This window comes from Liolophura sinensis, chromosome 3 (assembly GCF_032854445.1).
Source record: "Liolophura sinensis isolate JHLJ2023 chromosome 3, CUHK_Ljap_v2, whole genome shotgun sequence".
NCBI classification, from domain to species: Eukaryota; Metazoa; Mollusca; class Polyplacophora; order Chitonida; family Chitonidae; genus Liolophura; species Liolophura sinensis.
In genome coordinates, this window is record NC_088297.1 from 11,837,960 (window position 1) to 11,853,715 (window position 15,756).

General features: G+C 41.3%; 1 protein-coding gene across 1 annotated transcript in view; it reads right to left on the minus strand.

Annotated features, from left to right (window-relative positions):
- Nucleotides 1–15,756, minus strand: part of LOC135463359 (uncharacterized) — a 30,263-nt gene that overhangs the window by 8,632 nt on the left and 5,875 nt on the right. Inside the window, exons 5-11 of the mRNA XM_064740618.1 lie at nt 10,939–11,101; nt 10,191–10,295; nt 8,903–9,061; nt 7,302–7,661; nt 6,412–6,531; nt 3,420–3,581; nt 2,618–2,995 (exon numbers count right to left, since the gene is read on the minus strand). Coding sequence (XP_064596688.1) covers nt 2,618–2,995; nt 3,420–3,581; nt 6,412–6,531; nt 7,302–7,661; nt 8,903–9,061; nt 10,191–10,295; nt 10,939–11,101 — 1,447 coding nt within the window. The remainder of the gene's footprint in view (nt 1–2,617; nt 2,996–3,419; nt 3,582–6,411; nt 6,532–7,301; nt 7,662–8,902; nt 9,062–10,190; nt 10,296–10,938; nt 11,102–15,756) is intronic.

The following is a 15,756-nucleotide window of genomic DNA, read 5'->3' on the forward strand; positions in this document are numbered from 1 at the left end:
CGTACAGGCCAAAAAATTTACTTGCCCTATACAGACCCACGCCGTTCTGAAAGATATTTACCGTTGTCAAAAGAGACACAAATGCACAACTTTTACTTTGTAATTGTGAACTGAGTGTATACAGTGTTACAGTTTCAAGGGGAATAACTGAATTAGAATGGATTCGCTGGACCGAATTCTGGTGTGACCTCCCTTCGAGGTGACCTCGCCACATTTCACCTCTGAATGCGCGCCACACATGGAACGTTTTCCACGGTGTTTTTGTTACGGCGCAGACTTAGTTCGGTCTATAAATAAGTTTTGCTCATGTTACCCATCACTTCAAGTTATTAGTAAGTAACCTATTATGACTGTTCACGGAAATACAGTATGATTCATAGAGTAATTTGCGTAGTTTCCCGGTTGTTGCTATCAGTGATGTGTTTCTTGAGTGCTCGTTGACTTCGCGCTTGTCGAACTCTGTAATCACTGATACATGTTGTAGGATGGTGAATGTGTTTGTAATAACATAGAAGTCACTATATCTTGTATAGTACTACATGTACAATATTTACAGGCGTAACATCAGATGGCATTAGATTAGCTGGTATCTCAAACTTTGTTATGTGGAAAAGCCACAGGATAGGAGTTTAGTGGATTTATGCATTGTTACTAATTAGTTGTAGGCCTAATTAGTGTGGTTTCAATTGGATAGCAAATGCTGTCAAAAAGATGTACTACTGCTATGATGATATTCATTAGTAGTATAGTAAGTTGTTTCGGCGTCTCGTGGGCAGTGTAAACTAGGCCTAAAAGTTTGTTTAGTTTTCCTGCATATCCATTTAATTAAGATATGGGGGTCCTCCGTGGCTCAGTTGGTTAGCGCGCTAGCGCAGCGTAATAACCCAGGAGCCTCTCACCAATGCGGTCGCTGTGAGTTCAAATCCAGCTCATGCTGGCTTCCTCTCCGGCCGTACGTGGGAAGGTCTACAAGCAGCCTGCGGATGGTCGTGTGTTTCCCCCGGGCTCTGCCGTATTCTTGAGTACGGTGTAAAACACCAATCAAATAAGTAAATAAAGATATGAGTCAGTTTTAGTTAAGGCCATAATGTATTGTTTGTGCACTTCACTCTCGCCATAATATATTGTTTATAAACGTTACTGTTACTGATGTAAGGTTGATGCAATGTATGTAATTGTGTATCATATTTGGAGCAATGTGGTGATTACTGATTAGGTATAAAGTATTTATTCAGTGAGGGATAAGGAGGCATGGTGATGTGTCCCAGATGATGTGCCCTGTTGAAGTGTCCCCGGTAACTGTGTGGTGTGTACAATAAAGGTGTGTACATTGGGTTTGTTTCATAATAGAACTTATTTGTAGTAAAGTGACCAGTCGTTCCTCTTTGTACGCAAAAGGGCCGCCCCACATAGCATTAAATGTCAAGTTAGATTGCCACTGTAAAGCTCGTAGGCCTACTCTTAAATCTAATCGTGTAAACCAAAAGTGGATTCGGTTACCCCACCATCTGTCCTTGCTAAGATTCTTCCTGGTTCTATGTCAGTCATATGCTCAAGTTGCAAGGGTTCATTTTTGCTAATGTCAACATGAGTGATTTGCCCATGCCCGTGTATATTCATCTGTTACCTTACAAAATATTTTATGCTCTGGTAAACTATGTTCCTTTGTCATTACAGAACATTCTACCTGATCGGTTGCCGTTTTCTTTTGTTTACCTTTTGAGAGATGTCTTCCACAATACAAGTGTACCGTCGAATCTGCCTACTGTCTCCGATAGGCGTACATAATATTGCCTGTTTTTTTACTCTCCGTTTGTTCTAACTCAGCATGCGGTTCAGTACATTTATCTGCGGTACAGGTTTGCATGCTCGATGTTGCTTCCAGTTTTGTATCATAAATTTATAAATTAAATGGTCGAAAAGCAGCATTTAAAGAAAAGAGAGTGACTGGTATCCACAACGGAATAGACATTGAGTCATATTTAGCGCTAATGTATAACTAACTGATACACGAGCATTTATATTGATTGATTGATTGATTCATTGGACTGACTGATTGATTGATGGATTGATTGATGGATTGATGGGTGGATTGATTGAGTGATTGATTGATTGATTGATTAATTGATGGATTGGAGATTTATTCAAGAAAATGTCACCACGGCCAACAGTATGGTGGGAGAAAACCGAACAGAGCCCGACGGAAACCCACAGACATCCGTACTTCAGAGAGGAAGCCATCATTAGCTGGGCATGAACCCACAGCGACCATATTAATGACTGGGTCGCTGTGTTATCGTGTTAACTGCTAGGCCTGGGAGGCCTCCAAAAACACGTATACGCACATAATGAACATTACGTTGTTCGCTGGACTGTTCACAAGGCCAGTTGTGACGAAATAACCTATATACATCCATGTCATCCTGTAAAAATATGTATTATTAGTGTTGACATAATGACAAGAAAATCTGCCTAAAAGACGTTCTTATTAACAGGTGAAAACTGAGAGATGATCATGTCAAACACGAATCAATCAATCAATCAATCAATCAATCAAAACATAGAGTAATACAATGTGAGCGTTGTCTGATAGACTCATATCAGATCGTAGGCCTACCGGAAGTGTCGCATTTTCCAGGAAGTAGCCGGACTGCGTCGATGCCGAATGTCCAGGCCAGTGCTCTAGGATCCATCACTGCCTGGAGTTTAAGGCTGTGTCGTCCTGGACCGATATTAACTTGACCCAGTCTCCATTTCAACCCTTGGTTCTTCTCCCGAGACCAGAGCTCAGTGTCATTGTCGTCGGTGGCGTCCAGCAAAGAAAGTCTGGCGGCTTGTTTTGTATATGTATAAATGGTAAAGGACAGGAAGTAGAATTCAAGACAGGAAGCGGATGTGGCTGTGAAGTTCGGTACGTCGAGTGTTGAATGAACTTCTAACAGATTCTCCTCCAAAGAAAACTTACCTATATAGTATTTAAGAACCATGGCATGTACTGTAAATGGAAAAAAAAGTGGGAACACGTTAAAAAAGAGTTTAAAAACAACATTCAGTGTCAGAGAAGAAATTGTGACTTTGTAACAATTTTTCATAACATAAAGACAATAGTTCTGACAAAATATCTACAGGAAGAACGAGGTTTCTAATGTGACGTAAGTTCTGTCGTCATGACATATTACTATATTTTACCTCGCTTTAGTTGGTCGCTGTCAGGCTGTTAACATTATTTTTATACAAAGACCCAGTGACGTCATTCGTATCGTTATACGGACAGCGCCTCTATCAGTTCACTCCCTTGGAAGTCCATTCCCATGCCTAAATCAACAACTCTGCTAATAAGTTGAGGATAAGCCTTCGTGATCATGGGATCGGAACTCATCAACTGGCTGCCCTACACTGCTGTAAAACTTTCATCTTACCATGGTTTTGCCCAGACCAGTCATTTCTCAAAGTGTCCTTGTTGATCCGATCCGACCCCATGTTGTCGAAATTGTCCACCCATTGCCAGCGGAAGCTGCCCATTCCGTCCGCACGATACCCACACTGATAACGATCCCCAAAGTCACAGTCCACACTGGCACCTGAATACAAATACAACCTGCCACCTGAATGCAAATACAACCTGGCGCCTGAATGCAAATACAACGTGACACCTGAATGCTAATACAACGTGGTGCCTATATGCAAATACAAGCTGGTGTCTGAATACAAACACACCAAGTGGCTGAATGCAAATACAGCCTGGCACCTGAATGTTAATACAACGTGGCGCCTGACTGCAAGTACAAGCTGGCGCGGTCATGCAAATACAAGCTGGTGTCTGAATGCAAACATAACCTGGTGGCTGAATGTAAATACAATCTGGTGCCTGAATGCAAGTACAAGCCGGCAGGTGAATCCAAGTACAAACTGGCGTGAGAATGCAAGTACAAGCTGGCGTGTGAATGCAAACACAACCTTTCGCCTGAATGCAAGTACAGCCTGGCGCCTGAATGCAAATACAACCTGGCGCCTGAATGCAAGTACAACCTAGTGCCTGGATGCAAATACAAGTTGGGCCCTAAATACAAAAACAGCCTGCCCTCTGCAAATACAACCTGGTGCCTGAATGCAAGTACAGCCGGGCATCTGAATGGAAATACACCCTGGTGCCTGAATGCTAATACAACGTGTTTCCTGAATGCAAGTACAAGCTGGCGCGTTCATGCAAATACAAGCTGGTGTCTGAATGCAAACACAATCTGGAACCTGAATGCAAATACAACCTGCCACCTGAATGTTAATACAACGTGGCGCCTGACTGCAAGTACAAGCTGGCACGGTCATGCAATTACAAGCTGGTGTCTGGATGCAAACATATCCTGATGGCTGAGTGCACATACAATCTGGTGCCTGAATGCAAGTACAAACTGGCGTGTGAATGCAAGTACAAGCTGGCGTGTGAATGCAAACACAACCTTTCGCCTGAATGCAAGTACAGCCTGGCATCTGAATGCAAATACAATGTAGTGTCTGAATGCAAATACAAGTTGGGGCCTAAATACAAAAACAGCCTGCCCTCTGCAAATAAAACCTGGTGCCCGAATGCAAGTACAGCCTGGCATCTGAATGCAAATACCACCTGGAGCCTGAATGCAAGTACAGTCTGGCATCTGAACGCAAATACAACCTGGTGCCTGAATGCAAATATAACCTGGTGGCTGGATGCAAATAAAACGTTGCACCTGAATGCAAACACAACATGGAGCCTGAATGCAAATACAAGCTGAGTACAAATGCAAAATGAAGCAAATACAGCGAATTGTTACCAAACATTACCTATTTTATTCAGAGTTTTAATTTTTCTGAGGCATTTTGAAGGCATTACGAAACTTGTTTGAGCCGTCAGCAAAATAGGTGTATCAAAGCTCAAAATGACGTTAAACAACCATCGAATAAGAAAAACAGAAGACGGGCATAATTTGGTGATAAGGGATTGAATTGCGCAAAATTCGGTCTGAACCTGGTCCGTAACTTGTAGTGGTGGAGCTGCAGAGAACTTCGTTTCTAAGTTGTCAGGGTGAAGTCATTAGCCAAGTATTTGTTCAATGCAGTCACCCGTTTTTGAAAAAAAATACTGTAGAAAACTTATTGACTGACTAAAGCATAGTGTTTGGGAACAACGTTCTGACACAAACGATCCAAGAAATAAGAGAGTGCCAAATTAAGACAGAATTTATGCAAAGAGAAACAGTAAATGCGTTGAATGATGTTGGAAAGGCGCAAGGTATGTTCTAAGCCAATGAATGAAATCGGTATTCAAATCGTGTACCATGCTGTTATAAAAGTTGCCTATAATAAAATATGTATCTCAGTTGCGCTTTGATTGCAACTGTTCATATATCAATCAGTCCATATTAAAGAGGCCACACAGGAGATAGACACTGGAAATAGTTTCTTTCAATTGCATCACTCTGGTACTTACATCACCAAATCATGACGCTTTGGGGTTTGTTTCAAGCAGGTAATTATTTGCTTGTGTTTGAATATACAGACACAACAGTGGACTATACAAAGAAGTAATAGATGGCACCTATGCTAAGCCTCATCCAGCTGTAAGAACAAGGGTTGAGGCCTGTTAACTAGGACTGCGTGATAAACTGAAAGGAATTGACAAACTTACGTTCACACGTATATTATGTTTCGAGAGACCCAAAGGTTTTAGGTTCATAACGTTTCCAAATCGTAATACAGACCTGCATTACTATTGTTCGCCTGTTGGATTTGTTACCATTTTAATATAATGTATTGGACACTTGCGAGGTTGGTATTTTACGGCAGACTAATACAATTGGGTTAAACGACAAAAAAAAAAAAACAGAGAAAATCTGGTTTAGTTAGATTTCTGTCACAATCTGCAGTATAGCCTCTTCAAATCAAGTGTAAAACCGCTATATGCCATATTTACCACATTTATGGAATCGAAATTTACGAACTATATTGCAATGTAGGGACAAACAATACAATATATCTACACTTCCGTAACCCACACAACAACATATATATGTATGTATGCTTGATGTTTACTGTGGTGCTTAACAATTTCTTAGTCATATGGCGACGGGGAGTCATTAGGTGTGTCCATGCCGCAAAAGTGCTGCCGCCACCATGACACCAGACATGACACCAGGCATGACAACCCATCCAGTCACATTATACTGACACCGGGGCAACCATCCCTGTTTCTTTACTCTAATTTCTCAGTGCTGAGCACCAAGCGAAGCCTCACAACACTGAGTGCATTACTAATATCAAGTAGGACGAAGTCGTATGCTCTCACTTTTCCAAATTGTGTAAGCGTCCGAGAAACACGATGTCCGTAAATATCAACCAATTACAAACATCGCGAAAGAATAAAACTGTGTTAATTACCGCACTGTTCTGAGTCCTCGTCAGGTCCGTCATCTTCACACTGTGTCTGGCCGTCACAGAATAAGTCAGGGGAGATACACACGTTGGTACTCGGGCATCTGAAGTAGCCCTGAGGACATGCTGGTAGAAATGAACGAAAAACATGAAAGGAATGACAAAGATCGCTACCTTTGTTTTTGTGAAATCTGCATGAATGTTCGATGTATATTGCCGATCAGAGACTGTCTGGGTTATGTTTAGCCTCGCTAGTTTGTACAGTCTGGCTAACTTATATATCCATATAAGGGTCTTCCGGCAACCTGCGGATGGTCGTGGGCATTCCACGGTTTTCCACGCTTGCCCCCCTCCCCCCATGCCTCCTCGCGATAACGCAGACCACCGTCGTATAAGTTAAATATTATTGAATACGGCGTAAAACAGCAATCAAATAAATAAATATATCTTTGTATTTAACTTTTCAGGTGCAAAAAGTTTCTTTCATCTGTTTAATTGGTGGTTAAAACCGTGGTAAGAAATATTTTAGCACCAAGGTGACTTTCAGGTTTATGGGTGGCAGAAAATGGAGCCCCAAGAGTAAAACCACCGTCTTTAATGACAAATCACCTGACTTAAAGCAGGAATTGGAATAACAGTTATCCGTATACTATGCAACTGGTAGTTATCCGTATACTATGCAACTGGTAGTTATCCGCATACTATGCAGCTGGTAGTTATCCGCGTACTATGCACCTGGTAGTTTACGCTTGATGACCGTATTCGAAGAGATCAATGGTCATTTCGTCTTGGAACCGAGTCGCCATTTCACGGTAAAAGTTGCTTTGAGAACGACAATCTAACGAACAAAAAGTTTTTCTGTAAGTTTTACAATTGTAAGTTTTCACATGACTTACCTGCGTCTGAACACTCCTGACCAGTTGTGTATATGACGTCATCAATACTGACGTAACCCATTCCTAAGAAACGCACGAATTTGGTGCCCGATGGTAGCGTCACCGATCCTTTCTGCCAGTCTGAACTAAAGTAGGCATCGATCGCCCAAACCTCCTGGGCGTTGTCAACTCTGTCGACCGCAAATACTTGCAGCAATGGCGGCTGTTCCTGTTTCTCCCAGAACGCATATTTTCCTCGAATGTGATACGACAGGAAGTGGAACGTGAGACAAGATGGGTCCATACTGTCTGGTATCTCCGGCGATTCTAGCACGGCGGGAATAGTGCTGCTGACGTCGGATTTTAGACTCATAAACCATCCTGGAAAATTGAAAATATCCGTTGCTAATCGCTGTGTTTGCAACAAGGCTATAATAATGTTGGTGAGTACAAACTCTTTCACCATTGAAGGTAAAAAAACAATCCAAATCAAGTGTAACTTGCCAAAAATGGTGGGCAAATTTAAATTAATTTACTGATCATCGTTCTGATTATATCCTGGATAAACAAATGAGACTGCTTTCCTTCATGAACTTCTTAATGTCACAAAGGTTCAGTTCCTCAAGTTTCTCCAACGTTCTTTTAAATAACCCTTAACCAAACTATTTATTTATTTGATTGGTCTTTTACGACGTACTCAAGAGTATTTTACTTATGCGACGGCGGCCAACATTATGGTGGAAGGAAACCGGGCAGAGCCCGGGGGGAACCCACGACCATCCGCAGGTTGCTGGATGATCTTCCCACATACGGCTGGAGGGGAAACAGCATGAGCTGGGCTTAAACTCACAGCGATTTAGCCAAACTATTTTCAGACGGACATGTTACAGTAAATGTAATCAAAACAATGTAGTTGAACAGTTCTGACAGGTCACGTGACAGGATAGGAATTGTTTTACCTTCAGCGATAAAAAGAGTTGAAACTCGAAAACACACCTACACAGTAATTACTCAGACTTCAGTCAAAACAGATATTTGTGAAAATAATGTGGAATTGAAAGACCAAAGATTAAAAAAAAATCATTACGACTACACTACTGAAAAAATGACTTTAAACGGTGCCATCAAAAGGAGACTCAAACTAAGTTTCTGTTTTAAAACCTTACCCTACGGTCCTCCGACATTCGTATACCACTTCGTGCGCACCATAAGGAAGCGTTCTAGGTCGATAATGGCAACACCCATTTCAAAAACAACTTAAAAAACCAGTTTACAAAAGAATTATGTAAGAAATAATATATGGATATATTAATAAAGCTGGTCACATGAGTTAGGAAAAAAGACATCAAATTTTAATGACGCCTGGAATCTAGGCGTTAAAACGGACAGGAGCAGTATACCAGCCAACCAAAATGGACCTTCCAGCATATTCGATATGGTGTCACCCATCTGAAATTTCCTTGAATAATTACCTGCTCTTGTTTGCTTTGGCTGCAAATGTTCAAAAAAGTACTATGTTCTAGATAACTTGGATGCTTATACATCGTTTGTCAACATCCTTTCTCAGCACCTTTTCCCAAAACATTTCAGATACCAAAATAAGACAGTCCATTCCCACTTACCCGTAGATGTGTTTTTTGTATGATCATAGACAGTCGTGGCATCAGGATACCCGACTGAAATTTGCGAAACTCGTGTCCAGCCTCTTCCTGTACTGTTTCCCTCACTCGTTTTATATCCACAAATAAAACCAAGTCCAAAATCACATGCCACACCCTTCACTGTGGTAATAAATTAAAACAACACTTATCTTGTGTAGTCAAAATGTGTCAAATGTTGGTTTAGCAAAGAAGATGGAAAACATGATAACCAGTATTTATTCTCGTAGGTCATGAACATGGACAGGGCACTGTGTGCTTCTTGAGTTTGCTCTTCTTTCTTTTTTTTTTTGGTTCATTTGCCTGGATTTTAATGACTTGACATAAGCATTATAAGAACTGATAGAGAAATATTAATCTAAGACCTCTCAGAAAAGGGAAGACTCCCCACAAACTTGAGTATAGTTATAGTAATGTATAAGCTTACTGTGTAATGCCTTCAAGTACCAGGCCTTGAGAGAACAAAATACTGTATACAGTCGTTTAAAGAGAAGACCACAAACAATTGACCGACGTAAATTTTACCAATTTATCGTGAGTGTCAAACGCGCCCTATCATTTTTTTATTTATATGGTTATTTAGTGATTTCGTTATTTAGTTATTTAGTTACATGATTGTTGCTAAACGATATACGCAATATTTTTCCACTTATACACTGACGGTAAGTTTTACGGGTGGAGTGCCCGGGGTAGGGATTGTCCGGGATACCTGGTGCCCCGGCTAAACTAAGGACCATTGGCATTTGCTGACAAACTTTCCTAAATGTGTACTACTCACATGGAGACAACATTGTTGGATGACAGGTATCCTTCGGCAAACACTACCCTGTCAAAATGGTCCAACGAGCGGCGTCGACCGCTTATAGACCTTTCCGAACTGTCAATCAAGAACACGCAATTGACCAAGTGACCAGTAATTGATGTAAATAGGTCAACCGGATGTCGCACATATTGGTTACACATGTTCAATCTTTCTGTGACGTCATGGTGTCACAATTGCTTTCATCGGGAATGGAAAAGAAAGTAACATTGTCACGAGAAAGGGTGATGGGACATCGAATGTGTTGGATCCACCGATAGTTGCCAAGAATTAGTCAGAGCGTGGTTGCCTCTAAATCACCAATGGTGAGCATGGTGAACTTGGAAACCGCTCCTCGTGCGTCCTAGGAATGCTCACCACGTGTCCATGCACTGTCCACGACATGATTACAGTACATAAGTAATTATGTTTCCCATGTTTCTGAATACTTACCACACAAAGTGACTTCATCGCTGCCGTCTGGACAATGGTTCGTCCCGTCACATACCTGACTAGCATCGTAAAGACAAGACCTATCATCACATTCAAACTGACATTCTACAAGTGAAAAAAATGAGGGTTAGGTGATGGCGAGAGAGAAGGTAACTCTTGATGCAACATGAGTATCTTTAGGTACTAGGATTCTTCATACTTTTATAGTTTTTTTCCTTCACTGATTCACTGATTTAAACTCTCCAAACTCTGTCTGACTGATTTATTTATTTATTTATTTCATCGGTTTTATACGCCGAACTCACAAAACTGACGAAAAACGGCTATACACTCTAAAACTTAATCTGTTTATTTTAACACAAGGTCTTTTTGTTTGAGTGATGCTAGAATGTATGTATGTATATTACTGTGTCATATTCAACATAATATCTCGTTAGTTTAATAGAATTTTTATGTTGAATTAATAGAATATATATGTTACCTTTAACGGAATAATGTGACACAATAACAGGATACATTCTAGCATCACTCAGCAAACAGCCTTTCTGTTAAATTAACATATAATTGTGTTGAGTGTACGAGCTTTTTTTTTTTCAACAAGGCCTCGCAAGCCGTGAGAGCATCGGCGTCTTCAATAAAAATTCCTCTCCGAGACCGAGTTTGAACCCTGAACACATGTGACATAACGACTGAAAGGTATTCGCCTCATAACCAACTTCTGTGATTAAGAAGCTGTGATCACCTGTACCTGTTATAGTTTCGATCCATTGTCTGTAGCTAAACACGTTGGAGAGGACAGAATAGCCACGGTACGTTGAAGCGTAGCAGTTGTTTGGACCAAAACTGACGACGCCATGGAGGTCCCAACGGCCTACGTTGTTCAGACAGACCAGAGGCCCACCACTGTCCCCCTGCAAAATGATACGAGTAAAATGGACAATAATAAATCACCCCAATTCACAAAGTGTAAAATCAACGCTAAGAAACCGATATCTATCAATTTTGTTTAGACCGTTTCACAAAGACAATAGGCTATTTGGCTGTCTACCAAAATCTTTCTGTCTTAGATTTTGCAAGTTAGCCCACAGTTTTACGTCAGTTCCGAAGGTGACTCCAAAGAATGACAATCGGCTTGAAAATGTTCTGTGTCCCATTTTTTAAACTTTAATTATTGATTAGAGAAAATAGAAACATGTCAGATTTTTTCAGCACGCGCAAGTCTTTTTAAAGCTCACAAACCACCAAACGCATCTGTTGGTTTTTGTTTTGGTTCTGTTTTCTGTTCTGCTTTTTCTATTTATCACCCTTTGTGGTTTCAAAAAAAAATTGAAAAAAATTATCTTGCTTTTCTGTTTTTTGCAATTTGCTATTTATAATTTATTCTGTTTAAATTTTGAACAGATTTAACAATTACCGTGACAATGTAACAATTAACAATGATTTAACCAATCAGAATGCTGCAAAGCGACCACATAGCCGACTTTGGAAAGCCGGTTAATACTGTATACAATGTGTTCCATTATGTGCTCCCTGACGTAGTTAACACATCATCTGGCACTCGTATTGACACATAGCAGCAATTATTGTTTGTCATTTTTTTTTCTTGTGACATGAGCGAAAATATAAGTGGTTTTTCAACAACCAAACTTACCCTTACATAGGCAAAAACACATTCTTGCATAAACCAGGATACTGCTGGTTGACTATGCATCACCGAGGCCTGGTCTCCTTGCATCGATTAAAAGTCATTCTTCATAATACTACACAGCACTGCCTTTGGGCAATTCTAGTGTCTAATAAATTGCAGATGACATCACTGTATTTTCCTTACCTCGACTATTCTTCTTAATCTATTTGCTACTATTTAAAAATTTACATGAACAAATCAGATACTGAGGTAAATTTCAAGAGGCCCGATATACGTTTGACAATTTGCCATCTATCACACTGTCGTCGCTTCTCTGAGTTAACTACCTACATTTACATGCATGTATGTATGTATGTATGTATATATGTAGCCTTTAATACCATAAAATTAGTACTTTATGAAGTGTGTGAGTGCGTGTCTAGTAGATACTAAAAAGGACGCTTGCGAAAGAGGACAGAGAGTATCTGGATGATCGAGTGTCTAGTGGAGTGTATAAGTGACACTTACGAAAGAGGATGAGGAGCATCTGGATGATCGGGTGTCTTGTGGAGTGTATAAGTGACACTTACAAAGAGGATTAGGAGCATCTGGATGATCGGGTGTATGGTGGAGTGTATAAGTAACATTTACAAAAGAGGATGAGGAGCATCTGGATGATCGACTGTATGGTGGAGTGTATAAGTAACACTTACAAAAGAGGATGAGGAGCATCTGGATGATCGAGTGTCTTGTGGAGTGTATAAGTGACACTTACAAAAGAGGATGAGGAGTATCTGGATGATCGGGTGTCTGGTGGAGTGTATAAGTGACACTTACAAAAGAGGATGAGGAGCATCTGGATGATCGGGTGTCTGGTGGAGTGTATAAGTGACACTTACAAAAGAGGATGAGGAGCATCTAGATGATCGAGTGTCTTGTGGAGTGTATAAGTAACACTTACAAAAGAGGATGAGGAGCATCTAGATGATCGAGTGTCTTGTGGAGTGTATAAGTAACACTTACAAAAGAGGATGAGGAGTATCTGGATGATCGGGTGTCTTGTGGAGTGTATAAGTGACACTTACAAAAGAGGATGAGGAGTATCTGGATGATCGGGTGTCTGGTGGAGTGTATAAGTGACACTTACAAAAGAGGATGAGGAGCATCTGGATGATCGGGTGTCTGGTGGAGTGTATAACTAACACTTACAAAAGAGGATGAGGAGCATCTGGATGATCGAGTGTCTAGTGGAGTGTATAAGTGACACTTACAAAAGGGGATGAGGAGCATCTAGATGATCGGGTGTCTGGTGGAGTGTATAAGTGACACTTACAAAAGAGGATGAGGAGTATCTGGATGATCGGGTGTCTGGTGGAGTGTATAAGTAACACTTACAAAAGAGGATGAGGAGCATCTGGATGATCGGGTGTCTGGTGGAGTGTATAACTAACACTTACAAAAGAGGATGAGGAGCATCTGGATGATCGAGTGTCTGGTGGAGTGTATAAGTGACATTTACAAAAGAGGATGAGGAGCATCTGGATGATCGGGTGTCTGGTGGAGTGTATAACTGACACTTACGAAAGAGGATGAGGAGCATCTGGATGATCGGGTGTCTTGTGGAGTGTATAAGTGACACTTACAAAAGAGGATGAGGAGCATCTGGATGATCGGGTGTCTGGTGGAGTGTATAAGTGACACTTACAAAAGAGAATAAGGAGCATCTAGATGATCGAGTGTCTTGTGGAGTGTATAAGTAACACTTACAAAAGAGGATGAGGAGCATCTAGATGATCGAGTGTCTTGTGGAGTGTATAAGTAACACTTAAAAAAGAGGATGAGGAGTATCTGGATGATCGGGTGTCTTGTGGAGCGTATAAGTGACACTTACAAAAGAGGATGAGGAGTATCTGGATGATCGGGTGTCTGGTGGAGTGTATAAGTGACACTTACAAAAGAGGATGAGGAGCATCTGGATGATCGGGTGTCTGGTGGAGTGTATAACTAACACTTACAAAAGAGGATGAGGAGCATCTGGATGATCGAGTGTCTAGTGGAGTGTATAAGTGACACTTACAAAAGGGGATGAGGAGCATCTAGATGATCGGGTGTCTGGTGGAGTGTATAAGTGACACTTACAAAAGAGGATGAGGAGTATCTGGATGATCGGGTGTCTGGTGGAGTGTATAAGTAACACTTACAAAAGAGGATGAGGAGCATCTGGATGATCGGGTGTCTGGTGGAGTGTATAAGTGACACTTACAAAAGAGGATGAGGAGCATCTGGATGAATGGGTGTCTTGTGGAGTGTATAAGTGACACTTACAAAAGAGGATGAGGAGCATCTGGATGATCGGGTGTCTGGTGGAGTGTATAAGTGACACTTACAAAAGAGGATGAGGAGCATCTAGATGATCGAGTGTCTTGTGGAGTGTATAAGTAACACTTACAAAAGAGGATGAGGAGCATCTAGATGATCGAGTGTCTTGTGGAGTGTATAAGTAACACTTACAAAAGAGGATGAGGAGTATCTGGATGATCGGGTGTCTTGTGGAGTGTATAAGTGACACTTACAAAAGAGGATGAGGAGTATCTGGATGATCGGGTGTCTGGTGGAGTGTATAAGTGACACTTACAAAAGAGGATGAGGAGCATCTGGATGATCGGGTGTCTGGTGGAGTGTATAACTAACACTTACAAAAGAGGATGAGGAGCATCTGGATGATCGAGTGTCTAGTGGAGTGTATAAGTGACACTTACAAAAGGGGATGAGGAGCATCTAGATGATCGGGTGTCTGGTGGAGTGTATAAGTGACACTTACAAAAGAGGATGAGGAGTATCTGGATGATCGGGTGTCTGGTGGAGTGTATAAGTAACACTTACAAAAGAGGATGAGGAGCATCTGGATGATCGGGTGTCTGGTGGAGTGTATAACTAACACTTACAAAAGAGGATGAGGAGCATCTGGATGATCGAGTGTCTGGTGGAGTGTATAAGTGACATTTACAAAAGAGGATGAGGAGCATCTGGATGATCTGGTGTCTGGTGGAGTGTATAAGTGACACTTACAAAAGGGGATGAGGAGCATCTAGATGATCGGGTGTCTGGTGGAGTGTATAAGTGACACAAAAGAGGATGAGGAGCATCTGGATGATCGGGTGTCTGGTGGAGTGTATAAGTGACATTTACAAAAGAGGATGAGGAGCATCTGGATGATCGGGTGTCTGGTGGAGTGTATAAGTGACATTTACAAAAGAGGATGAGGAGCATCTGGATGATCGGGTGTCTGGTGGAGTGTATAAGTGACATTTACAAAAGAGGATGAGGAGTATCTGGATGATCGGGTGTCTGGTGGAGTGTATAAGTGACACTTACAAAAGAGGATGAGGAGCATCTGGATGATCGGGTGTCTGGTGGAGTGTATAAGTGACATTTACAAAAGAGGATGAAGAGCATCTGGATGATCGGGTGTCTGGTGGAGTGTATAAGTGACATTTACAAAAGAGGATGAGGAGTATCTGGATGATCGGGTGTCTGGTGGAGTGTATAAGTGACACTTACAAAAGAGGATGAGGAGCATCTGGATGATCGGGTGTATGGTGGAGTGTATAAGTGACATTTACAAAAGAGGATGAGGAGTATCTGGATGATCGGGTGTCTTGTGGAGTGTACAAGTGACACTTACAAAAGAGGATGAGGAGCATCTGGATGATCGAGTGTCTTGTGGAGTGTATAAGTGACATTTACAAAAGAGGATGAGGAGTATCTGGATGATCGGGTGTCTGGTGGAGTGTATAAGTGACACTTACAAAAGAGGATGAGGAGGATCTGGATGATCGGGTGTCTTGTGGAGTGTATAAGTGACATTTAAAAAAGAGGATGAGGAGTATCTGGATGATCGGGTGTCTGGTGGAGTGTATAAGTGACACTTACAAAAGA